The sequence below is a fragment of the Haliotis rubra genome, unplaced genomic scaffold (genome assembly GCF_003918875.1).
Source record: "Haliotis rubra isolate DU_JTF1 unplaced genomic scaffold, ASM391887v1 Scf601, whole genome shotgun sequence".
In the NCBI taxonomy this organism is placed as follows: Eukaryota; Metazoa; Mollusca; class Gastropoda; order Lepetellida; family Haliotidae; genus Haliotis; species Haliotis rubra.
Window position 1 is genome coordinate 1 of NW_025767304.1, and position 27,399 is coordinate 27,399.

A 27,399-nucleotide genomic window follows, 5' to 3' on the forward strand; every position below is an offset into this window, starting at 1 on the left:
CAAGGTTCATGTGTTTATCATTTCAACATGTTCAGCATTATGTTTCTTCCACAGGTGATCTGGAGCATCATAAATGATTCATTCTGCTCCTTCAAGACCAGGTGAGCATAAACGTGGTATAATTCAGGAAAAGAGTTCCTTCCGTTCGGTATGGACGTACCGAAACAAATCATCCCAAGTTATAAAGTTGAAAAAACCCTAAACGTAGTTCAAACCCTAATTTTCCTAAAATTTTGGACTTTCACTCATTTTGTGAGTTCTCAACTTGGAAGCGGGCTGTCTGGTGAATACTCGGTGAAGGCTTTGGTGTGAGCTATTTTCCTAATGTTTTGTTGATATCTCACAGAGTCAGTCAGAGCGGGTGGGTGTGCACTCAAGTGTAACGGCTGGTTCATTTGCAGATGCCGCCCAAACGGCTCATTGTGTGTGTATATATAGAGATGTTGGGTTTTGTAAATACATGCTCATTTTTTGTGCATAACATTATGCAATCAACAGACATGATAACATGTCATGTGTTCAAGTATCACACCTGCCTGTCTGTGTAATTACATAATGTGACAGAGACCGAACTCGGGCCATAAATCAATGTATTTTGTTTATGGTTAGCTGATTGGTGTTAAGTTCAAATTGCATGTGGTCAGTGATCGCAGTTGTGTATTGAATATTATCATTAGCAGACAGGCAGGCAGAAACACAGGTGTCAATAAAACAAGACATTGAGTTTTGTCTGTGACAACGACATATCTATATCACAGTTAGAAATTCTGTCAACGCTACATAATGACATTGCTTTTAAGTATCGAACTGAGAATGTGACTCAGTAAGAAGAACGTGTGGTGAAATAGACAAATGAAATTATATAAACAGTTTATTTACTGTCATAACATATGAGATATTAAAGGTAACATGCAACCAAAACATCAAACATAATCAAAACACAATTATCACTTATTCATGACATATAATATACATTGTTGGTTATGAAAAAACATACAAACAAAATTATAAGTGTATAATCGCAAATCAAAAGAGCAATATTTTGTACTTGGGTTTACCTCCCTCGAAACGAAGCAGCCGGGATACCGAACCCAGTCAGAGCGGGTGGGTGTGCACTCAAGTGTAACGGCTGGTTCATTTGCAGATGCCGCCCAAACGGCTCATTGTGTGTGTATATATAGAGATGTTGGGTTTTGTAAATACATGCTCATTTTTTGTGCATAACATTATGCAATCAACAGACATGATAACATGTCATGTGTTCAAGTATCACACCTGCCTGTCTGTGTAATTACATAATGTGACAGAGACCGAACTCGGGCCATAAATCGATGTATTTTGTTTATGGTGTATAGCCTGATTGGTGTTAAGTTCAAATTGCATGTGGTCAGTGATCGCAGTTGTGTATTGAATATTATCATTAGCAGACAGGCAGGCAGACACATAGGTGTCAATAAAACAGACATTGAGTTTTGTCTGTGACAACGACATATCTATATCACACTACAGTTAGAAATTCTATCAACGCTAAATAATGACATTGATTTTAAGTATCAAACTGAGAAAGTGACTTGGTAAGAAGAATGTGTGGTGAAATAGACAAATGACATTATACAAACAGTTAAATCGGTAATCTACTGTCATAACATATAAAAAGCTCGCGCCTGTGAAATATCAACAAAACATTAGAAAAATAGCTCACACCAAAGCCTTCACCGAGTATTCACCGGACAATCCGCTTCCAAGCTGCACGAACCTATTTCACTGCGCATGTGCTATGAGCGCAGCCCAGCTGTTGAAACCACTTCGATTCCCCCAAGCGCTGGGGAAAAATTAGTGAATCGTTTGAACTACGATTTCGCGCTTTTTTTTCATCGCGTTACAGAGGCCCAGATAAGCTGCGTATCCGGGTAAAATACGCATATAAACTTTCCAATTACGCATTGAAAAATAATTGTTGCGTACCAATTACGCATTTAAAATGTTAGATACCCAAAAAGATCCAAAAAAAATGCGTACGGAATATATTTATAAAAATCGCTTGCGTAATGAAAAAGACATCGATTGCTATCAAGTTGTACTGTTAGTATAGGACAAGTGCTGTACTATCCATTTAGGATGGGGGACTTTTTATGAACTCATTTCCATTATATTTAAGTTGGTTTTGATTAGGTATGACATAGTCACAAGGCAGAACATACCTGCTTAGTAAACTTACTCAGTCACATAATACTTAGGTGAGTAAAATCACTGAAATACCCACATGTTTGAAAGCAGTGGGTAACGTCAAATGAAATACCCACGCAACATTCATAATACGCACTCCACAAAAATACAGTGGGTACAGTACCCCCATGAGCTAAATCTTATCTGGAGCTCTGGCGTTATTTTTCAACTTTATATGTTGAATTTGCATTTTTGATGATTTGTTTCGGTAAGTCCATACCGAAAGCTATCAGAATCTGCAAAGTTGTGTTTTACGTTGCATGTGACCTTTAACATATCATTAAACTGCTAATGTGATGAATATTGTTATCAGGACATAGTCTTCCATGATTTAAAAGTGTATTATAACTTAACAAGTCGGAGAGAGTGATATATTTACCTTAGATATTATTGTCCAGAATTCGAAACTTACAAATGTTGGCATATAAAAGGGGTTTTGACATTCTCCCCTCATTTCAGAACGAAGTCCCAAAAGTTTTGTCGAAATGAGTACAACTTGACAGGCCTGTGCAGTAGGGCATCATGTCCGTTGGCCAACAGCCAGTATGCTACAATACGAGAAGAGAAAGGTGTGTGCTATCTGTACATGAAGGTGATCGAGAGAGCAGCTTTCCCCAGCAAACTTTGGGAAAAGGTGAAACTCTCGAGAAATTATGAACAGGCACTGAAACAGATTGATGACAATCTGATCTATTGGCCAAGGTGAGTCAATTGTGGATTAACTTTACATAGTTTCATGCCAACTGTAGATGAACCTGGTGCATAGACCAGAATGAATACATTTTACTGCACCTGATTGTCTAAGGGCTTAACCACAACTATGCATAGATTCGACACATAAGTTTGCTACTGAAGCATGGGAAATACATGAGAAAATTTAGACCCTTAGCAGTCAATTCTCTTTGTAACAGATGCCATGACTAGTTTGATAACATGTTATCATTACCCATTTGGGTGGATAATTGTTTGTGATGTGAATCGCTGACTTGTCTTGTCGTTTATTATAACCTGGCTGCCATCATACTGTTGAAATACTGCTGAGTAAACAGCACACAACCATAATACATGCTTACGACCCCCATCCCAAACAGTTTTTGAAATTTGGGGGTCACATACATACATACATCTAGGTAAATTCTCATGTTATTGTAATCTTTCTGATGTTGATCAGATTGATAGACATCTTAGAAATATAAAATATTGTGTCTGTACATCAAAAATATAAAATATTGTGTCGTTTAACAAAGTAATGAATTGACTGTTTGCATGTTGTATAGTTAACTACTGCTTAGCTGTGTACAGTGTGTTTTGAGATAACGTGGCCATGGTTACTATTTTATCTTTCAGGTTTATCAGGCATAAGTGCAAACAGAGGTTCACCAAGATTGCACAGTATCTGATAAGAATCAGAAAACTGACTCTGAAAAGACAGTGAGTATTGTTCTAAGACAGGTATATTATCCCCCCTTGTTTGAAAGATGATCCGTATATTCATTTTCTATTTCTGGGGCAGATCTCCTAAATTTGTAAATATGTCTTTCTGAAACTTGCAATAATATCATTCTAGTGGTAAACTGGTGCTTCTTGTATATTCTTTTGTTTTCATGACAAGTTGGACTTAGAAATGTTGGACTCTATACTCCTTTCTTGAGCATATTTCCAAAAATCATTGAATTTGCTATACAAGTCAGTTCAGTAGTGAACTGTCACCTTCAGATGATTTGGTACTTTTATTTAACCTTTGAACATTCCTTGAAGAAACTTGCTATGCAGATTCAGTCTATACAAGATTAAGACTTTACATGGAGTAAACGTTATCCTTAACATGGCTCTGGTCTTTATGTACGTTTATTTTGTTATGACCTGGCTGATGTCTCTACAGAATCTGAATGTAGTCTGGAGATTCTAGACTATAGTCTGATTCTGAAAGCGAGCTATAATTCTGTTTCAAGTGAAAACGTACCGATGAATTACACTTTAAACTAGAAAGTAAATCAAATAAAGTGAAATTAAGATTGCGAAGCCTCATAATTTTACCTTGCCAACTGAACATTTGAATCTCAGAATTTGTTAAAAGTTGTTTAACAAACGATCATAGATTCAAATCGCTAATATTGGTTTGTATTACAAGGGGGTAAGCGCAGTAGTTGGAACACTGAAACAAATGCACGTGAGGTACGTGATGAGCGTTAACTTAGACCAACCCTACTTGTTCTCGATGTTTCATTTAAATGTGCATACCCCCTTGTAATACAAACCAATAATAACGATTTGAAACAATGATGGTTTGTTAAACTTTTATCCTAAGTTTAATAAAATTCTGATATTTAAATGTTCAGTTGGCAAGGTAAAATATGAGGACTCACAATCTTATTTCACTCTATTCGATTTACTTTCTTGTTTAAAGTGAAATTCATCGGTACGTTTTCACTGCAAACAGACTAAAGAACAGGTCTCCAGCTACCAGTTCTAATTGTAAGAGGCAACAAATGGAACAAGTGGATCTTTACCCTAATATCAATCACTGGATTGTCTGGTCAAGGCTTGTGGGTTAACAGGCTGCATCATACAGCTGAAATATCGCTGGATGTGTTGTTATAATACCAAACAACAGAAGTGTAGGTTAACTGTGTTGTCATTAACGTGGAAATGATCTCGACCTTGATGGTCTGTTGCAGGAAAAAGTTGGTTCCCCTCAGTCGGAAGGTGGAGAAGAGAGAGTCGAGGAAAGAGGTGAGACTGACATGTTTTTCACAGACACAGACAGTATATGTTACTGGGTGTGTCACAATACCTTAAGTCAAGATATAATGGATATTGTCGTACTTCATTTGCTGTGGTGATGCTCACATTATATATGAGGGAAAAATTTGGAGAATATCTTACAAAGTGGTGGTGGTAACCATGCTTTGCCAATCCTCTAATCAACCAGAATTTATCTGGACAGCTTACTATTTCATAACATGATTTTTTATTAAACTGTGTATATATTCATTGAGCAAGACTAAATATAACTCACAAATTCCAGCCAAGATTGGCAAGGGTAGAAAGTGGATGTTTACTCAGTTATCTCCCTTACCTTCGGATGCCTGCATTCTGCTGCTCAGTAAAGAAATTCTATCTTAACTACAGTGGTCGTCTTGGTAGCATGTAGTTAAGTATTGTTTCTAAACCAATTTTAAATGTGCAGGAGAAGGCCTATGCTGCTGCTCAGTTGACGACATCAATCGAGAAGGAGCTTCTAGAAAGGTTAAAGAAGGGCACGGTGAGTACAAACAGCTACATGACCAGATTTTCTGAAGCTAACATCAATGTAGTTTCTAATGGTCCCCAGTACCTAATACTTGCATATTCTGAAACAATCCCATTAAAAATAATCCTGTAGTGAATAATACAGTTGAGCACAATTGTGTCGAAAGCTGATAACTCGATATTTCGGTTGTCTTGATATAACATCTCGGTCCCGGCAAAATCCTTCATAATTTATCATTATTCAAGCTCTTTCAACTCGATACGGATGTCTCCATATTTCGGATATCTCGATATAATTTCATGGTCCAAACAAGCAAAATTACCCTTGTAACTCGATGTTTTCAAAGAAACTCGATATTCACCTACCTTTCATGGGCAAGTATTCCTCTGAACTGAGGTTATTTCCACACGTTTACCCACAGTGCGGCATGATTCAAAGGGATGCGGTAGTGTAAACTAATTTGGGCTAATTGAGTTGAAGGTGTGACTTGTCTGTTATTTAATCAGGATTAATTAAGAAGGAATTAATTAGGAAGTACTCACTGTTACAACTAAACACTATGGGTTATGTGTAATCACGTGACAAGCATGTGATTGTTGAGTTGTTTCTAAATTGCGGACATACATGAAATCTACTTTTTGTTTTGTTTTCTTTCATATTGATATATAATTATATGCCCTGGTCAGATGTCTCGAAGTTCGGATAACTCGATATTTTTTCTTGGACCCATGAATATCAAGACAACGGTGCTAGACTGTATATTTTAAATTCCAACGTCAATATTCTAAGTTTAGTCTTGGCAGCTGGCAATCTGTTCATCATTATGTACAACTGACGTCTATGGACCCATGAGTGTTGATGTATTGCTGCCTGTGTCTTGTTCCAGTATGCGGGATATCTACAACTTCCCTCCGTAGCCGACAAGGTGCTGGATGAGGAGGAAGTGGAGAGTGAGAGTGAGTCAGAGAAGGAAGAGAAGGATGAAGGATGAGGAGAGGAGGAGGAGGAGGAGGTGTATGAATTGTCCTTGAGATTTGGGGGGGAAGAGGAGGGGCACAATGTGTAAGCCCATGAATGGTGTCCCCCTTGATATTTGAATATTTGGGGGTCAGTCAGTCAGTCAGTAAATGCGATTCGTAGAGGATGATGATGATGATGATTTGGACATTAAACATGCACTTTCCGGCACACAGTAGGTTGGCATTGAATTTCAGTGGCTTCTTTTTAATTACTGTGATGTTAATACTTAATATTTCAAATCTTAAATTAAAATCAGGTTATTCAGGTCCCTACCACTACACAATGCAGAGTACTTACAATTACAGGTCCATAAGGTATAACTTTCATTTTGCCATTCAGAGTGTCACTTCAAGATTGAGAAAGCTAATGATCAAATGTGTTTTATATCCAGCTACATCCAAATGTGTAACACAACTTGTTCTGAATGACAATTATGGGCTGTAATGGAACAAACATTTGAACATGTTACAATGGGAGAGACTTTCGAATGGCTCTTTGGCGCAACTCATAAGAGTTATCTCCCTTTGCTCCATGAAAAGATTAGTTTGCCTTCCCAAGAACACTTGTCTTGTGCTCCTTGCAGTACCACAACTATGGGTCAGGCCACCACTTTAGGCAGGAACTATTCCAGGTTGATTTAAACCGTCACTCCTGGCCACACATGATAGGTGTAGGTGCCACCATGTTCATGGGGAGATATATTATGTCAAGGCGAAGTGATGATTTCGAAGTTGGTATGCTCACTTTGCTGAAACAAACCAGTTTCAAATGCTCACAAATTCAAACATATTCCCTGTCACTGTCTGGAAAGTATCCTGTATTTAGTTTCCGCCTTTTGACTGATGAGAGTTGTATGCACCTGTCTTTGTGCAGCCCCAAGAGACGAAGGTAGCAGTTCACTCCCAACAGTGAGGGTCAGGTTGTTATGGACATACCGGTAAACTTACGTGTCATCTGCTTTGTCATGCAAAGTGGTTACCGCCTCATCCTGATAGGTTCAAAGTTTTGCTACATGTAAAAACTAAAATACTTGCAAGTATCATGGATCTAACAAATTTTCAATTACAGGGAGTTGGTGAAATTGAGTATGTAGCTGATGAAGACTTTGATGAGAGCGATGTGTCTGACATGGAGGTAAAGAAAACCAACAGTTGCTGATCATTAGTACTGATTGTTCTTCATATCAACCACTTTATTTTCTGACTCGATTATTTACAAGCTGCCATCATATTGCTGTCAATATTTGAGTGAAGTGTTAAAACATTTATGACAAACAAGTAAATATGGTGAACGTTTTTGTACCACTATATCAGAGATTGTTCACGTCCTGTGGCAATACCAGTTTGGTGTTAAACCATACGCTCTCACCACGGTACAGTACGTATTGCGGTACAAGGCCTTCGCTCCGGTGCGGTATACGAGATGTGATCATGATATGGAAAATTGACAAGAGCAAAATACCGCGGTTCTACTTATACCACGGTGTACCGTTTCACCCCCATGGTGCTTGTGTCCTGCATTCATATCAGGCTGACATTTGTGTAGATCAATGCTCATGCTGTTGATCACTTGATTGTCTGGTCCAGACATATATTTACACCATCACCATATACTGGAATATTGCTGAGTGCAGCATTAAACAACAAACAAACATCAGTACTGATGTTGAAGCATGTTTGAAATTTGTGTTGACGTTGTCTTCCTTTATTGTACAGGACATGGGGAACAGTGACTCATCGGACAGCTCCTCGTCTGAAGATGACAAGCCCAGAAAGGCAGCACCTCGAAGGAAACGTCCCCGTGTTGAAATTGAATATGAGCAGGAAACAGATCAACCATCGACATCCAAGGTCAAAGCGGTGTCATGATAACCAAATACTCCTTCTCCTGATACATGAAAACAACATTTTACGGCATTTTTTTAATCATCTTAACATTTTAGATGCCTGACTATGTAATCCTGTAAGATTTCTAAGTTAGAATAGGTCCCAAAAAATCTGGACCTGCCACATAGCTGGAATATTGCTGTGTGCGGTTTTAAACAACAGACCAGTGTTAATTGTAAATGGTACTAGATGCACTATGTGGTGAGGCACTTGGATTGGGTTGATGGCGTGTCATCTCACCTTGGAGGCAATTATATCAATCACTGGATTGTTTAGTCAAGGCTCTTTCATTTGCAGTCTGCCATCATATAGCTGGATTATTTTGGAGTACGGTGTTGAACAGCAAATGAAAACACATGCCTTGGACTTGTGTTTTCCTTGTGTTTTCTGAGAAGATCCGGGCTAGAATTGATCTTCAGTAACCCATGCTTGTCGGAAAAGGCGACTATCGGGATTGGGTGGTCAGATGACACATGTCATCATATCCAAATTGTGTAGATCGATGCTCATGCTGTTGATCACTGGATTGTCTGGCCCAGACTCGATTATTTACAGACCGCCGCCATATAGCTCTACTATTGCTGAGTGTGGCGTAAAACTAAACTCACTCACTCCCTGTGTTTCACCTTACAAAGTGTTTGTTGATTGAGACATGGCAGGACAGTTTTGACTTGTCAAGTCTCATCTGTGAGGTCTGCACATTGTGAAACAACAGTACTGAAAGGTGGTACAGACCTCCCTGCTTCTTGAAGACTCGTCCTATCTTCAACACATTTTGATGTCAGATGTTTCAGTTAACGGAGCCGTCATCTCCACATATGAGTATTTGTAAATTAATTCATGATGTTTACTCAATCCCTGACATGACAGTTGTGGTAAATTTAACAGCTTTTTATGTGAAGTCCTCCAATTGCGCATACCTTTGTTGCTAAAACATATGGAATGGAATTTCGATTGTTACAACTTTTAAACTTAGCTAAGGTAGAATTCTGTGGGTGGTGTCTGGATTAACACAATCATTCAAGAACTGTTTTTACCAGGTACTGATGCCTGTTCAAGTTTTGAATATTTAATGACTATTCCCATATGGGTGGAATATTGCTGAATTTGGCCAAAGTTAGGCTTGCAGCTGAGTGGTGTTTTTAAATTAACTGAACATTTATTAAAGCAGTGTCACTACAAAAGTTCAATACCATGCAACGAGCACAAAGGAGACACTAAATAATAATAATTTAAGGGAAACTGTTTCATACCAGACAAATGGTAGGTGTTAACGTGTATATTGTTGTACAGATGTTCTGTATAGAGTGACTATAATGTTGAAATAAAGAAAAAAAATGTGAATATATGTGTCTGTGTATTGTAATGAAACTGGTCCATGTCAGTGATCATAGGAATAGCAAGCCAGGGGCCCATTCCACAAAGCGTGGAACCTATCGTAATTTTAAGACACAAATCTTAAGCGATCCACAAAGCTATCTTAGTGAAAACATCTCGTAAAGTTAAGAGAAAATTTAAGAACGGCCAGCGCCTATCGTAAATCAAACATTTCTGTCGTAACTTGAGAATTAAGATGGCTGCATATTTTCTGCTCGGCTTAGTTGAAGAAGAGTCAAAACCATCACGACCAAGGGTATTTCGGGACCGAACTCAGGTTCTCGATACGCAGGAGAGCGACAATCTTTATTTATGAAAATGCTCGTAAGATAATGAATTTACGAATGGATTAAGATCGCTTTGTGGATCGGTTGTAAAAATTAGTAAAACTTTCTTATTTTCGATCATAAACTCTTACGAATATCGTAGGCTACGAACGCTTTGTGGATCGGGCCCCAGCAGTGGTTCCAGGCTAAACTGGTACATAGATACCCATGTTGGTCTGGCTCAGTGACCTGGTTGATTCTACGTCATCATAAGACAATGACATCATTTGTGTGGTACACATGATGATCCGTGGTAAGAATGGGTCTTCAGCAACCTATGATTGTCGTAAGAGGTGAAAAACGGGATCGGGTGGTCAGGATCGCTGATTTGGTTGACTCATAATCGTATCCCAATTGCTGGAATATTGCTCTGTGCAGCATTAAACAACAATCAATCAATCACTGCTCATTATATCAATCACTTGATGTTTTACTCCAGACTTGCTTATGACATGCATCTGCCTGGAGTATTGCTTAGTGTGGGTTAATTTATTGACTATTATATATGCAAATTATTATTATTATTGAATATTTACATAACGCACATATCAACTCCCTGGAGACCATACAAATAGTGTTATAGTGCTAATTGTCAGTTGTCAACACATAGTTACACAGGCTTAATGTGCCAGATGTACTAGTCCCCAACACATCATTTGACCTGGAACACAAATATATAAATGTCACCAATATCTTTTGAGGCTGATTGATAATTGGTACAATATCCAAAAATATTACAAATCTGTTCAGGTCACATGTCCAGAACAGATTTTGAATTTACCTAACATTCTATTTTGAATGCCAAATGAGGGCCAGTGTACAGGGCTCCAGATAAGGGCCGTATCAGCCTATGTACAGATATAAAATATGCACGATACGGTAGGAAATAATTTAGAAAAGGCGTAGCAGATACGCACCACAGCAATGGTGTACGGTTTTAGAATCATTTACAGACGTATTTATCTGAAAAAGTTTTGTTTAATTGTTTATTGACCTGTTTACACAAGCATAGCAATGTTATGGTGCATATATGAAACGAAACACAAGATTACTGATACTCCATTAAATACCATTCAGTACTCTAAATGTACTCTTATTGTATTCCAGTACTCCTATATTGAAAAAATAAGGGGTACATACTCCTGTTGTTGAAAAATTATCTGGAGCCCTGTATGTAAATATGTCCTCTTCAATACATTTCGAGTTACAGTAAGCACTCATGTTTATGAATAGGCCGTGTTGGTATCCCATCATTGTCAACAGGAACCCCCACACACCCTGTCTGTGAGAGAGAGAGAGAGAGAGGGACCATGTTTCGTTATCACTGGTCTCGTTAAAACAGTTAGCCTTCATCCCAGAAATAACAAACATCAAGTTGCAATTTTCCTGCAAAGCTATTTAATCAAATTATCAACAAAACGTGCTCAAATTCAATAAAAATCGATGTGAAGAGTAACCAATAACTAATGAGATATACTTGAAAGTAAAGAAAGATCAAAAGTGACAGTTCTTTATCATAAGACAATGTTGAATGTCACTGATGTTTGATCTTCAGGTCGCTCTGACCCCAAGCTATCTAACGCTTCTTCGGTGATCAAGAGCGGCCCTGCCTAATATGGCACAATAGTCAATATGTATTTTCTAGCATTCAAAATAACAAAATCATGGCTCAAAACTTATACTGCCAAAATGGGGTAAGAAAAACATGCATCAATACGTATACATCTTGTACACTTACAATGGAACAACATGGTATAAACTTAACCATTAGAAAACATCCTGCATGAGAAATTTTGTTGTTCTGTTTCAAAGCGCTTGGGAGAGTGAATGAATGACTGTTATAAATACCAAGCTCTTCTTGATGTGGGAAGAGAGCCCAAAGTGATGAAGTTGTTAGACACTACCACTTTGGTGAAACCCCTGAGCTGGGGTAGGATGCCGACGATCCCAGAAACATAAAATTGGGGCAAAACAGTATCCGAGCCCACGACAATGGGGTGTTCTCACGTGCCAAAGGGGCACAACTCTGTACAGCAAATAATAGCACCTTAGTGGACTTTGCCACCAATGCCCCCTGTGCCAATGGAAACTGATTTGATATTTGTAACAGATTAGTACTTATAACATTCATCTTGTTCATTAGCTAAACTACACTTCTTGTAAATATGAAGTCGTTCATTCTATGCAGAGCTTATTTCATGGTTTTAACACAGTTGTCAATACAGTCATTTGGAATAAAAAAATTCTTTCTTTTCTTTTACACTGCTATGAACAAAATTTCAGTTACAGCATGGTAATTTCAGTTGTGTCTATGTAATGCTGAAGGAAATCCACAAGTGATGGGTTGTAGACATAAATTTCTTTCATGAAATCCACTATCATGGATATTGTGCAAAATTCAGAGATTCTGACCGACAATCACAGAATCCTGGCCCTGTAAGGGATATAACTCTGCACATCCAATTGTGGCATCTTGGATGTCAGGCTTCATGTCCCCTTTCAACATTCTGGTACTCTGCAATACAATATGCCTACTGATGTCGCAGAGTAAGTTTGGCACAAACTCTAAATTTCCTAACATGTATCTTTTGGTTCTGCTTTGAGAGGGAGCCATTTTCAACATGAATACACAACCAGATACTTAATCTACTGATAACATTTTGACCTGCCAAGCAGTTTTGGAAAACAGTTTTGATCTGTAATTAATTATTATTATAATTATAATTGCTAACACAGAGACACTCAACTAAAATAAACATACACAAAAATATCTTGTAAATATGAGAGAATTAATAAATGAAATCAAGTGACTTGCTTTTTCTCGTTGTGTGAGATGATCCTGATAATGTACACACAAACTCAAGTACAGTCTGAATCTGTTGCTGATAATATGTTCCACATCACTGCAATATGTTTACACTGAGCATTGCAATTTTGAAGTCTTCACGGTGAGACAAGTACATCATACCTGCATCACTGGATACAAAACACAAAGGCATCTTAGAGGCTGACATCAACCAATGGTGACTTGTACAATTATTCCAGTTCAAATAGAAATTTTTATCAAAATTATCATTTAAAATAATTGAACAAAATGAAGTGAAGTTCTAATCAAGCAGAACATAGGATTTGCTGGCCTCAATCACACCTTCCTCTGATACCCTGATAAAAGGATTTACAACCTTAACTTGATTTTGTGTTCTTTGATCATAATGACTAATCTCTAAACACTGACGAATATTCTTAAACTTTCCTGCTTCAACACTCACCTCCATCCAACATGCAAAATGTGAGCCAGTGAGTGAGTTAGTTTTATGCCACTTTTAGCAATATTCCAGCAACATGATGGCAGGGGACACCAGAAAAGGACTTCACACATTGTACCCATGTGGGGAATCGAACCCGGTTCTTCAACCAGACAAGCAGACGATTTAACCACTAGGCTACCCCACCGCCATGTAACATAAAAAAGAACAAAATGCATAACAAATAATTAAATGCAGCATGAATGGTTATCGAAACCAGCTTGTGAGAATATTCTGGTTACTCAAATTATGTTCTAAACACTCACTACAGCCAAACATTGCAATCTCGGGGTGCATATGCCCAATACAATATGCCTTCATCAATCAACTTTGTGTGGTATACAAGAAACATTTCACCACTGGGATGTGAGTATAAATACAACTTATTTACCATTCCCAAAGCAATAACAAAGACTCTCTCTGTCCCCATACAGCTCGTTCCAGCTTCTGTCAATGTTTCATCTCAACCTGGACTCCTCAGAAGAACTCGTCCATAACGGAATGGTCGTTGGGTTGCAGACCTCTTTCCATCAGCGCCTTCTTCTTCTTCTCCTCCTCTTGCTGCTTCTGCAGCTGTTCTTCTCTCTGCATCTCAAGGATTTCATCTATTGACACCTGCTCCAGGGGTAGGTTGTTCTCATTCTCCAGGTCCTGCAGCGACAAACATACACATGCACTTAAGCTACTTTGGTTTGTTGCTTAACGCAGCAGTCAGTAACATTCCAGCTACATGGAGGCAGTCTGTAAATAAGCGAGTCTGGACCAGACAATCCAGTGATCAACAGCATGAGCATCGATCTACGCATTTGGGATACGATGACATGGGTCAACCAAGTCAGAGAGCCTGACCACCCGATGCTGTTAGTCACCTCTTACGACAAGTGTCGGTTGATGAAGACCAATTCTAACCCGGATTTTCACACGTAACGCCACTTTGAACAGTATATCAGTTGTACCATGGTGAGTTAACTGAAGGTGGGTAAAAAGGCCAAGGGGGTGTATGTTTCTGAAATACACCCCTCTGGTGAAACCCAGGAGGATGGTCTTAGCAGATCGAAAACAAGGATAATTCAGGCAAATCGGGATTTGAGTCAGGGTTCTTATGTACCCACTGGATGCAACTCGGCACAGTGAATTGCAGCGTTTTCGATAAATGTGTCTCCTCACATGAAATTACAACATACTTCTACTCAACAACAGTTCAGGTGGACCTGGACTTGCCCTCACACTTCAGCCATGACATAATACCAATACTGATGACATTTAATTATTCTGATTTTGGGTGAAAGTCTCCTTGTACTATGCTCCTCTGCTAACAAGAGGCAGCTTAAATCTTATCAAACAACATTGAAAATGATTTTATTGCCGTAGGAAATATTTTTTTAGCCCAAGTCATGGTAAGAAACTGCATTAAACGCTTACAAGTTCATTTACATTTCGGTATAGCTTCTTATACCATTGTCAAACTATACCAAAACGTCGCATCATAAGAAATAAAGAAGTTGTTATCCATAAAGTATTATACTTTTCTATTATCCATCAACTTCTAAAATGCCCATCAAACAGATTGTTTTATGGAATTAATCATAATTAGTGATAAAAGATATCGTTAACACCATGACAGCTTAGGTGTACATGGTACATGTATATTACAAATGTCCATTTTTATGCTACTCAAAAGAAATTAAAGAACTCCTGATTCTTGGTATGACAGATTAACTGTAGTAAAATGAAATACACATGTAAATGGTTGTTCTTTAATCTCCTGTGAGCAGCATGTTATAACTATTCCTAAAAAAATGTCTTAGAAAAGCAATTTCTTCCCCAATTGAAACACAGATACATATCGCAATATCGCAAAATTAAATTTCATGGTAAACTTTGCCCAAATGGTAACCTGACAATGCAGACACACACCGGTAACATTTTGGGATTAAAATAATACACTAATTGGTCTTTCTTGAACATGACCAAGCCAGGAATATATAAAACAAGTGTCTTGGTGAGGTAAACCTGTAGATTGGTCCATACTTACAATTTCCCCACATAGCACGACATTCTCCCCTCTTACGATGAAGATGCCTCTTGGAATGTCGCCAAACTTCTTTCCCACATGAATTCTCTCGATTGTTCGGTGCAGGACGAGGTTTGCTGCAATACAAACAAATGTTTCAGAATACTAACTCTATTTAACTTTATCTCCGTTTATTGTGTTTATATAAAGCTGGACGCAAGTCTCCCTTTTATGGATATGCTATGCCTATTATTAGATTATTTTGACAACTGCATTAAATAACAAATAAATTAGACCCAAAATCAGTCTGGTGTCTTTCCTTATGTTGTCTGAACGATCTCAATAAAATCTTTCTGACTTTGTGGATTTGAGGGGTTACAGCTAAAACAGAACCTCCTTGAAACTTGAACCAATGAACAAAGCACCTATTGGCAATAACAGTAGGGGTGGTGTGGTAGTCCAGTGGTGAAGGCGTTTGCTCATCACGTTGAAGACACAGGTTCGATTCCCCACATGGGTACAATATGTGAAACCCATTTCTGGTGTTCCCTACCATACAAATGCTGGAATGTTGAAACAAGTGGCACAAAACCATAGTCACCCACTCACTCCATAACAGAAACTTGCACAAATCGAAAGCAGGTCCAGTTACCATTGTTACGAGAATTAAATGTGTGGCAGGTATGAAGTCATGTAAGGTTTGGTTCGTTTGAAGTTGTCATTGTTTATAGTTTTAACGCAAGCAGTATCATTTTTAAGCGTTAGTCTATGGTTATTTTAGATCTTGCCTAGTCCATTACGGGTATAAGGGGTGTCAAGAGATTGTGTCATCGCTTGTGTTGTGCCCTTTGACTTGCTTGGCCCCTTGTGTTGATTGGTTCTTTTAAAACACTAAACATTACTTGCACGTCAGCCATTGCACTTCACTTCAATCCGATCGCAGTTCAGAGCATAAAACAACTAACACGTCCGATCTAAAGGTAGGAACAATATTTCAAGTATTTTATATATGTTGTACTAAATAACAATGTTATTAGTGCTAATTAAATGTTCTTCATGATAATAAAATAGGTTAAAGTATATTTGTGCAATTGTAAATATTATGCCAAGGTAAGTAGACAATCTTGCAGTGATATAGTAAATAACGATCATGCTTAAAACTATGATACTTTGTTTATTTGAATGATGTTTATGCATAGGTTATTTATTGTGCATTATAACCATAGCGCACTTGGTTTGCATTGTACTTACGATGCAGAATGATTGAATGTGTGATTGATTTTGGGTATGACCTAATGTGGCTTACACATAGTTACGTCAGTACCGAACCATAGCTATTGATTGTTGTGATTTGTATACATACATATTTAGAATATTGAGACTTTGGTTTGCTTGTTCTTGTAGCAGCAGTATATTCCTCTTGGAGGCGTGGCTCTTCTACACCCCAGTGTCACGCACAGGGTATGAACGTTATCATTGTGTCATATGTATAAAGTTATTATGTTATTCACATAGTTGATGGATTTTATGTATTATGTACAAACACGTTCACCATAATGTGTACGTTGGTACGACGTATTTGAAACGTTATTCTAATACCAAGGAGTTACCGTTCTTGGTGGTTCAGTCAACGTGTTAATGGCTATGTACCTATTACCACAACAACATTATATAATGTGCACCTGTTGACATTAATTGATATTACACTCATTTCTAATGTTAGAAATGATATAAGAGATTCAATGATTGTATATATTTATCTATATTTACATGTTTGCCCTTAACTTGGCACTTATTTTGTAAACATGTGTTTCAGGGTGTCTGTCAATAAAGAATAGATCTCACAACCCGTAATCAGTGTCTGGTCCTCAGTATTCCCATTCACGTCCCGGTTACATAATGGAGCCCCCAGTGAGGATCTTTGCAGACTATTGATGACAGAGCCACCACAGGTTGAGAAGGATGAAGCATTGCCTGCATCTTGCTGTTCGTTGAACCGGTCAGTGCACAGGTTTCATTTACAGGACTGATTGTAACACCAGTGCTGGGACTTGTTCTGTGATTACCTCGGACATATGAGACTTGAGCTGACTTGAGCTGAGTCTGGAGACTTGTGTGTCATAAGCGTGTGTGCTCATGAGTTCTGACTTTATTGAACTGTGCATTATGTGCGTCACGTGACTTACTTGATGTGATATATTTACCTGACCCAATACCTCTTGGTTTGAATTTACTTAACTTTGTCCAAGTACTTGCCACAATAAAGACCTTATTGTCATCCATCATATGCCATAGAGCAATTGTACTTACATTATGAAGCAGTGGGTGTTGATTCAATTCCTTTAGTTAAGGGCCGGCCATAGTTTGTGTGTGTTCTCTTGACTCCGTTGGTACCAACCTGTTTAGTTAGTTTGTGGATCCACACATTGAATTTTAACTTAGATCATTTCAGTCAGTATAATTTAGATATTTTATTTGTACAATTACTGGCTTTGCTTGATTAGTTATTTCTTAGCATCAGATCATATTTCAGGTCCGCATGTAAGTGTGAGAGTGTGATCTTTACTTTTCAGCTCTACCCTATAGATTAATTTGGTGACATCTAAACTTAGATAAACTTTAATTAGGGACTTAAACCCAGTGATACTTGTACCACAGTGACGCCTTACATCTACACTGCACTAGATTGCACTGCACTGTAACCATACTGTTTACTAATTCCAATGTTTCCCCCATCTATCCGTTTATCGTGCAGGTAGACTGTTGTATATGCTGATATGCTGGTGATTGAATTCACACTCCCGCTTGTTTGTCCTGTCGAACTCTAAATTGCATAACCTGTCAATCATTACTTAGTTGTGTAGTTATTGTTCAGGTTTTGGGCTTGAATAATTGTTTCGAAGGTTTATTGTTGCTGGTAATCTTGTATGACGTTTCTTTAAAGAAACAAAACAACTTAGTTACCAACTCCAATAGGACTCTGTTCTTTTCTCATTCTTTTCAACTCATACTTTGGCCAAATATCTTAGCCAATTACCCATTCATTCTTGTATTCTGATTATACCTGATTGAACTAGTTCAGGATTTCACTTGCCTTTGACGGTGCAGCTTGGTATCCAGTGGGGATCAATCGGTTTATTGCGAGTTAAGCATATTTAGTTACACGTTCACAGTGTCAACTTTGTGTCAACTTCTAGTTCATTTCCCCTCTATATCTCTACAACAATGGAGCTTGATAAGGATGGATTGAAAAGTCTACTAACAGTGTTTGAGAAGATGGGAATGTCTCCCAAAGTCGACACAGGGGAGGACTTTAAACAATGGATTCATGGAATGGCACAACAGGAAGGGCCCTTGATTAAACTGGAGGAAGGAACAGCCCACAAGATACCTACTGGGAACAATGATCCCACAGATCCTGGGACAAGCTCAACTACAAGTTACCATCACTTCCCTAGGCTTCCCATATTTAGTGGAGAGACAGACAAGGATACTACATATGATTTGTGGAGATATGAAGTTGACTGTCTTCTACAGTCAAAGACTCATACACGTGAAGTTGTCTTACAAGCTATCAGGAAATCTCTCAAAGGAGAAGCAGCTTTAATATCCATGAAACTAGGCCATAAAGCAAGCACAGAGGATATATTAGCTAAAATCAGGAGTGCATTCGGTACACTTAGGAGGAAGGAGAGTCTTATGTCACAGTTTTATGGTGCATCTCAGAAGGAAGATGAGGATGTGTCGGCATGGGGATGTCGCCTTGAGAACCTTATGTATCAGATATCAGAGCAGCGCCACTTAACCTTGGACGAACAGGATGAGATGCTTCGGGAGCAAAATGTGGGATGGGCTCAAACCTGGATTGAAAAGCTTGGCTGCGCACAAATATGAGGTCATTTCTAATTTCGATGAACTACGTCTTTGTCTGCGAGAAGTGGAATTTGACCTTAACAGAAACAAGCCCACGGCAGAGAAAAAAAAGTCAGCTACAGCTAAAATGGCTTTCACTTCAGATAGTGCTGAGGCAGCTTCAAAGCAAGAAGTTCTTGACTTGAAGGAAATGGTGAAGGAAATAAGAGCAGAGATTGCAGAGCTCAGGTGCCAACATCAGGGTCAAGTTTACCAGCACCAGGTTTCAACTCCGCCATCCCAAGTACACCCCAGTTTCTCAAACCCCAGAGTCAATCATCCCCACAGACCTGAGAGAAAAGTATCAAGTGGAGGCAAAGGAAAATCTCCAGCATACACTGGTTCACAATCCAAGCCATTTCTTTCTACACATCCAGGTTTTGATGTCACCAATGAACAGCCATATGGAACTGACCTACAAGCATCAGGGATGCATCCTTATTCAACACAAGGAACAACTGGATATGTCTCTCCACCAGAGAGAGGGACACTGTGGAACAACACTAATGAAGAGTTGCCTAGATGTTTTAGGTGTGGTTACCCAGGTCATATTGCTCGGGGATGCAGAGTGAGACTTGATCACCTACGTCATCCTTTAAACTGGCCCAGGCCTATGGGAAGGGGCTGCCCTTAGGTTGTTCATCACGCCCTACAGTACCAGATGGATTAGTTGGCAACAGTAATGAAGTTGAGATTGTAATTGAAGGAGTGCCCGTACAAGCATTAGTGGACACAGGAGCTACTGTGTCAATTGTCTCTGAGACCTTTTACAAATCTCATTTGCAGCACATTGCGCTTGAACCCATTGGAGATATTTTGGACATCGAATGTGCTGGTGGTCAGTCACTCCCATATCAGGGATATATACAAGTTAATATTATCCTTACAGGTGGAGGTATCAGCCCTCAAAATCCTGTCTCCAGTCTACTCTTGGTTGTTCCTGAAACAAGGTATAATGCACGTGTCCCTGCCTTGCTGGGTACCAATGTTTTGCAATGTCTTTTGGATGAATGTAGGCAACTCCATGGACCAAAATTCCTACAGAGGGCAGATTTACATACACCTTGGTACTTGGCCTACAGAAGCATTGCACTCAGAGAGAAAGAGTTAGTACGCAATGGATGGCGTCTTGGTTTAGTCAGGAGCACTGAGACTCAGAATATGATCATTCCTCCAAATAGTAATGTTATCATAAAGGGTCGGATCACGAAGGGATTGACATCGCCAGGAATTTGTGCACTTCTTCAGCCTACCCACAGGTCATCGCTACCGGCAGATATTGATGTTGCTCCAACACTCATCACTTACAATAGTTCAAGGCCAGAGATTGTAAATGTACACATCTCAAATGTGACCACGCAGACCTTATGTATACCTCCAAAGGCTCTTCTCTGTGAACTTCAACCAGTAACCATACATGATTCACCCAAATGCCTACCTGTTGAAGCAGATGTGTTATTGGATCAGATAGATATTGATAAGGAAGGATTATCAGAGGAGGAGATTAAACATGGACTGGATATGATCATGAGATTTCAGGATATATTTTCAAAGAATGAGGAGGATATTGGACAATCTTCAATGGTTCATCATCGAATAGAACTCACGGATAATAGACCATTCAAACAGCGGCATCGGCGCATACCTCCTGCTATGTATGAGGAAGTTCGCAGTCACCTACAACAGCTCTTATCTGCTGGGGTTATTAGGAAATCGCACAGCCCTTGGGCTTCCAACATTGTACTGGTTCGCAAACGGGACGGTCGACTAAGGATGTGTGTTGATTATCGCCAGCTGAATAAGCGTACCATCAAGGACTCATACGCTTTGCCGAGGATTGAAGAGCTATTGGATTGTCTTGGTGGTATGAAGTACTTTTCAGTACTAGATATGAAGAGCGGGTACCACCAAGTTGAAATCGAGGAAGACCACAAGTCTCGTACAGCATTTACCATTGGACCGCTCGGGTTCTTTGAATACAACAGAATGCCATTTGGATTATCAAACGCACCGGCTACCTATCAGCGACTCATGGAAGAATGCCTAGAGGGTCTCCATCTCAAAATATGCCTCATCTACCTCGATGACCTTATCATATTTTCCAGGACCTATGAGGAACACCTTGAGAGGCTACAACTTGTTTTTCGTCGTCTCAAAGAATGTGGCTTAAAGCTTGCCCCAAAGAAATGTAAATTTTTTTAAGCGAAAGGTTCGATATGTAGGGTATATCGTATCTGAAGCTGGGATTGAAGCTGATCCGGACAAGATTGACAAGATAAGACATTGGCCAACACCTTCTAATCCAGAGGAAGTCAGAAGATTTCTTGGATTTGGAGGTTACTATCGCAAATTCATCAAGGACTTTTCAAAGATTTCAAGGCCTCTCTCTGAGCTTATGCCCAAATCTGCTTCGAAGAAATCTAGACAACCATCCAAGGATCAAGACTGGATCTGGGGCCCAAAACAGGAAGAAGCATTCAGTGAGTTAAAGCACCGCCTGTGTTCCCCTCCTGTACTAGGCTATGCAGACTATTCACAACCCTTTGAACTCCATACTGATGCAAGTACACATGGGTTGGGTGCAGTGTTGTATCAGCTCCAGAATGGCAATCTGCGTGTCATTGCCTATGCAAGTAGAGCATTAGGACGTTCTGAGAGGAACTATTCAGCACATAAACTTGAGTTTTTTTGTGTTTGAAATGGTCCATCTCAGAAAAGTTCCATGACTATTTGTATGGGCATGATTTTGTTGTGTTCACTGATAACAACCCTTTAACCTATGTACTTACCAGTGCTCGACTCGATGCAACTGGGCATAGGTGGTTGGCTGCACTAGCAAACTACAACTTCAGTATCAAGTACCGTCCAGGAAAGGCTAATATTGATGCGGACGCATTATCTCGCTTACCAGATCATCAGGATTATGTTGAAGATGAGCAAATATCTCAGGAATCTGTGAGAGCCATTTGTGATACCATCCATGTCTCAAGTTTGGTTGAAAGTCTGTGCTTCTCTATGAATACAATTGAAGAGGATACGGAGCTTGAGGATGATCAGTGCGAGCTGAATGCAAGGGAATGGAGGAGAGCTCAAGCCAAAGATTCATCTCTTCGGATAATCCTAGAACACTTGAGAAATGGCACATCTCCAAATAGGATGCAGTACATCAATGATCCTGAAGTGAAATCATTATTGAAATGCTTTATCCAATTCCAAATGAAGAGGGGGAGTTCTCTATAGAATTACCACTGTAGATGGAGAAGACCGAGAACAGTTGGTTCTACCGATGAAATGTCGCACTGCAGCACTGCGCAGTTTACATGACAACGTTGGACATCCAGGTAGAGATAGAACTTTAGCACTTTTGAGGGATAGATTCTACTGGCCTGCGATGTCAAATGATGTTGAAGCACACTTGCAAAATTGTGAACGCTGTCTTCGAAGGAAAACACCAACAAGCCGAGCTCCAATGGTAAACATCCAGACATCAGCACCTTTGGAACTTGTATGTATGGATTTCTTGACGTTGGAACCATCAAAAGGTGGATTGGAGCATGTTCTAGTTGTAACTGATCACTTTACCAGATATGCCCAAGCATATCCAGCAAGAAACATGTCAGCCAAAACAACTGCTGAAACTTTCTTCACAAATTTTGTCATTCACTATGGACTACCAAGGAGGATACATTCAGATCAAGGAGCTAATTTCACTGGTAAAGTGATGCAGGAACTGTGCCAACTGTTGAAAATTGAGAAGTCCCAAACCACGCCGTACCATCCCATGGGCAATGGTATGTGCGAGCGCTTCAATCGAACACTCTGTAACATGCTAGGCACTCTGGATCCCGACCAGAAAAGGAATTGGAAAGCCCATATAGGTCCCTGGTACATGCCTACAATTGTGTAAGACATGAGACAACATCAGCATCTCCATTCTTTTTGATGTTCGGGAAGACTCCCTAGATTACCTGTCGATTTGGCTTTTGGATTGGACATAGAGCCAGGAAAATCCAGATCTATTTCTGAATACACCAAGTCCCTCAGGGAACGTTTGAAGCAAGCATATGAATTGGCATCTGCATCAGCAAAGAAGGCTCAGTCCAAACAGAAATCAAATTACGATCAAAGAGCTCGTGCTGCAACACTCGAGGTCGGAGATAGAGTCCTTGTAAAAATTGTAGCCTTTGCGGGACGACACAAGCTGGCTAACAAATGGGAAGATGACGTGTATATTGTTGTGAATCAACCTAATCCATCTATTCCTGTTTTCACAGTTGTGCAAGAAAATTGCGAGGGAAGGAAGAAGACACTTCATCGAAATCTTCTGTTGCCTGTTGGCTACATTCCTAACTTGGAACCACCTGTTCCAACACCAAGACGAGTAACCCCAACGCCCAGACAAGTGATCCCAACACCCCGGAAAAGATCATCAACATCCCTGAAAGCCACATCAGAGATATCGCACAAGGATGATGAAAGTTCTTCAGATGGACAAGACTCGGACATTTACTCCTATTCATATCATGCTCCAGTGTTCACTGATTCATCAGTGGATGGGCCAGCTGAAGTACAGACAGCGAGGGTAGGAAATGATGAAGCTAGTGCTGTCCATGATGAGAGGGAGGAAGTAACGTCTGAAGATACTGGTCAGCCGGATCAGACATCAGCTGCAGGTGGCGATTTCAGAAATGAAGTATCTGATGAAGAGAATAATCAGCCAGCAGAAAGGGAAATGCCAACTCCAGTTCCACGACGCTCAGGCCGAACCCGAGTTCAACCGAGATGGATGCGGAGTGGGGAGTATGTTCTCTCTGCGGTAGCTACACCAGACTGGTTGGTGAGAGCGGATTATCTCAATTCTCTTGCCTCTGGGGCAATGTTTGCTCACCAGCCAGAGAAGCTAACTGAGGCTATTCTGGGTGTTGTCACTGGTAAATTATAATGATGGGGACATCATTTGTTGGGGAGGGGGAAGTGTGTGGCAGGTATGAAGTCATGTAAGGTTTGGTTCGTTTGAAGTTGTCATTGTTTATAGTTTTAACGCAAGCAGTATCATTTTTAAGCGTTAGTCTATGGTTATTTTTAGATCTTGCCTAGTCCATTACGGGTATAAGGGGTGTCAAGAGATTGTGTCATCGCTTGTGTTGTGCCCTTTGACTTGCTTGGCCCCTTGTGTTGATTGGTTCTTTTAAAACACTAAACATTACTTGCACGTCAGCCATTGCACTTCACTTCAATCCGATCGCAGTTCAGAGCATAAAACAACTAACACGTCCGATCTAAAGGTAGGAACAATATTTCAAGTATTTTATATATGTTGTACTAAATAACAATGTTATTAGTGCTAATTAAATGTTCTTCATGATAATAAAATAGGTTAAAGTATATTTGTGCAATTGTAAATATTATGCCAAGGTAAGTAGACAATCTTGCAGTGATATAGTAAATAACGATCATGCTTAAAACTATGATACTTTGTTTATTTGAATGATGTTTATGCATAGGTTATTTATTGTGCATTATAACCATAGCGCACTTGGTTTGCATTGTACTTACGATGCAGAATGATTGAATGTGTGATTGATTTTGGGTATGACCTAATGTGGCTTACACATAGTTACGTCAGTACCGAACCATAGCTATTGATTGTTGTGATTTGTATACATACATATTTAGAATATTGAGACTTTGGTTTGCTTGTTCTTGTAGCAGCAGTATATTCCTCTTGGAGGCGTGGCTTTTCTACACCCCAGTGTCACGCACAGGGTATGAACGTTATCATTGTGTCATATGTATAAAGTTATTATGTTATTCACATAGTTGATGGATTTTATGTATTATGTACAAACACGTTCACCATAATGTGTACGTTGGTACGACGTATTTGAAACGTTATTCTAATACCAAGGAGTTACCGTTCTTGGTGGTTCAGTCAACGTGTTAATGGCTATGTACCTATTACCACAACAACATTATATAATGTGCACCTGTTGACATTAATTGATATTACACTCATTTCTAATGTTAGAAATGATATAAGAGATTCAATGATTGTATATATTTATCTATATTTACATGTTTGCCCTTAACTTGGCACTTATTTTGTAAACATGTGTTTCAGGGTGTCTGTCAATAAAGAATAGATCTCACAACCCGTAATCAGTGTCTGGTCCTCAGTATTCCCATTCACGTCCCGGTTACATGGAAAGAAGTGTTGTTAAAACCTGATGAAATGGCTCACTGAGGTGACGTTTCAGAATGCATGCGACTGAAGACCAGATTTACTGAAGTAAGTTGTGAAATTATGAAAAGATTAAACAAGCTCACAGGTTTCAATAACAAATAAACTGCTCACAAAACAGGGAAATGATTGTTTGAACGAGATTGTTTGAAAGTTGCTAAGATAGTATGTTTAAAACCTGTATGTACAAAACAGGACAATTCTAAATATTTTTACCCTGCTGGAGTGCTGGCCCCTCACAAATAAGTACGTACCAAATTGATCAATGCTCCGCAGAAACCCTATCAAAGTTCTCCCATCTCGTAATACCACCAGAAGCTTCTCTGAAAAAGAATACGTAGAAAGATAAGCGTTCACGAAGTAAGAAACCTGTATCATATTATTTCCAACACAAAAGTTACAATACAAATTTGACAGCGTGACACCCCCGGTGACAAGACATTTCTACGCGACAGAAGGGCATAGCGGCGCCTTGGCTCCCCCAAACACCGTATCTTGCACTTACTATCTATCTCCTGAATTAAACTTGCAGTTCCTGGAAGATAATTCATTGTGAACGACACCTTGGATTGTAAACTTCTTAATACAAGCGAGCATGGATTATTTCGACCTTCACCTTTGGTGCGTGATCGCTCAACACAACGCTAGACTTATGTTATTGATTCCACCAGCAGTGGGCTTTGTCGTGGTATGGAGCTTGCGGGTAAACACGAACGGGAAAATAAATCCGAACAACGCTTTGATAATTTTCAGTTTTGTATGCCAAATCCGATATGGTGCATCAACAATATAGCTCTTCTTTCCGCATACCCCACAATTACCCGATTTAATACCAATATATGAATTTTGTTTAGTTCACAATAAGGCTTTAGCAAACAAAAGGTGGTTATTGAATCACACAGACAGACAGACAAACAGATAGACAGACAGACCTGTGGACATCCTTAATATTTTTTCATATATTCTTCAGCAAAATACGTTGTTATAATAATAATTGATAAGGTGAGTCTGCTTTATAAACGTATGTGTATATATGTACGTACGTACGCAGTGACGGATCCAGAGGAGGGGGTTCAGGGGGTATCCAATTTGTATGGATCAATGTTCATGTTGGTGTTCATCACTGGTCCACACTCAGGTATTTACTGACTACCGTTAAATAGCTGGAACCAGGGATACTCTACAACATGTAGTCTCCCTGCTGGAACATAGTTAAGTGTGGCGTTAAACAAGAAACAGACAATGTATGTTTGACCATAGGACTTAAACTAAAATATGTTGTAAGGGCCGATCTATAAAGAACCCAACGTAATCTTCCGTAAAGATTCCCCCATCCTCCTTCAATCCAAGTCTGTATGTTGAGGCTTCAGTTTTACCACGTTTTACCACAATACCACGTCAAATATAACAATGACGAAACTCGTGGAAATTTAATGGTCCACATGGAAGTTTCTTCTTTTGGTGTAGAAAATATAGATTTATCACCCAAAACTGACTCCCCCAGTAGCTATCGTTTGTGTGAGATCAAGCGATATCTACAAGCAACTGAATTGTCATAATGCTATTACGTCGGTGTCGTCTCAGGACGCCGACCTTTCGATTTTCCACTAGTCTCAGGACGTCGACCTGCGGTTTCCTTTGAAGGTTAGGGTTCCTAATATTAGGGCTTCTAATTAGGGTTCTAGATGTTTCGGATAAGGTGGCTTAATTAGCGTTGCGGATAATCTACGTCGTCGGTTAATGACCTCACTAGATGTTTTGATAACAAGGTGAACTCTGTCAATATATGATGTCACTAGAAGCCGGTAACGTTGATGATTTTTGACCATTATAGCCTGA

At 39.3% G+C, this 27,399-nt stretch overlaps 2 protein-coding genes and 1 long non-coding RNA gene across 3 annotated transcripts; 2 read left to right on the plus strand and 1 right to left on the minus strand.

Moving 5' to 3' along the window:
- The first annotated feature begins 18 nt into the window (after positions 1-18).
- On the plus strand, positions 19-9,729 carry LOC124255523 (protein MAK16 homolog). The gene is made up of 8 exons (XM_046689460.1): positions 19-101; positions 2,686-2,928; positions 3,574-3,657; positions 4,905-4,959; positions 5,417-5,491; positions 6,366-6,491; positions 7,568-7,633; positions 8,215-9,729. The coding sequence occupies exons 1-6, from the start codon at positions 28-30 to the stop codon at positions 6,468-6,470; spliced, it is 636 nt and encodes a 211-aa protein (XP_046545416.1). The 5' UTR covers positions 19-27; the 3' UTR covers positions 6,471-6,491; positions 7,568-7,633; positions 8,215-9,729.
- A 1,734-nt stretch (positions 9,730-11,463) lies between these two features.
- LOC124255515 (U6 snRNA-associated Sm-like protein LSm1) lies at positions 11,464-26,197 on the minus strand. Its single transcript, XM_046689453.1, has 4 exons — positions 26,066-26,197; positions 25,815-25,883; positions 15,429-15,544; positions 11,464-14,044 (listed from the first exon to the last, which is right to left on the minus strand). Exons 1-4 carry the CDS (start codon positions 26,109-26,111, stop codon positions 13,871-13,873), a joined length of 405 nt encoding a protein of 134 aa, XP_046545409.1. The 5' UTR covers positions 26,112-26,197; the 3' UTR covers positions 11,464-13,870.
- LOC124255516 lies at positions 16,126-17,261 on the plus strand. Its single transcript, XR_006892699.1, has 2 exons — positions 16,126-16,387; positions 17,224-17,261. It is a non-coding gene; the product is annotated as an uncharacterized LOC124255516 (long non-coding RNA).
- Positions 26,198-27,399: the final 1,202 nt, after the last annotated feature.

Coding starts and splice junctions, on each gene's coding strand:
- LOC124255523 (XM_046689460.1), top strand. CDS start 28: ATGTTCAGCATTATGTTTCTTCCACAGGTGATCTGGAGCATCATAAAT. Junction 3,658..4,904: donor AAACTGACTCTGAAAAGACA/GTGAGTATTGTT, acceptor GGTCTGTTGCAG/GAAAAAGTTGGTTCCCCTCA. Junction 4,960..5,416: donor AGAGAGAGTCGAGGAAAGAG/GTGAGACTGACA, acceptor TTAAATGTGCAG/GAGAAGGCCTATGCTGCTGC.
- LOC124255515 (XM_046689453.1), bottom strand. CDS start 26,111: ATGAATTATCTTCCAGGAACTGCAAGTTTAATTCAGGAGATAGATA. Junction 25,884..26,065: donor TTTAATTCAGGAGATAGATA/GTAAGTGCAAGA, acceptor ATTCTTTTTCAG/AGAAGCTTCTGGTGGTATTA. Junction 15,545..25,814: donor GCGGAGCATTGATCAATTTG/GTACGTACTTAT, acceptor TTTGTATTGCAG/CAAACCTCGTCCTGCACCGA.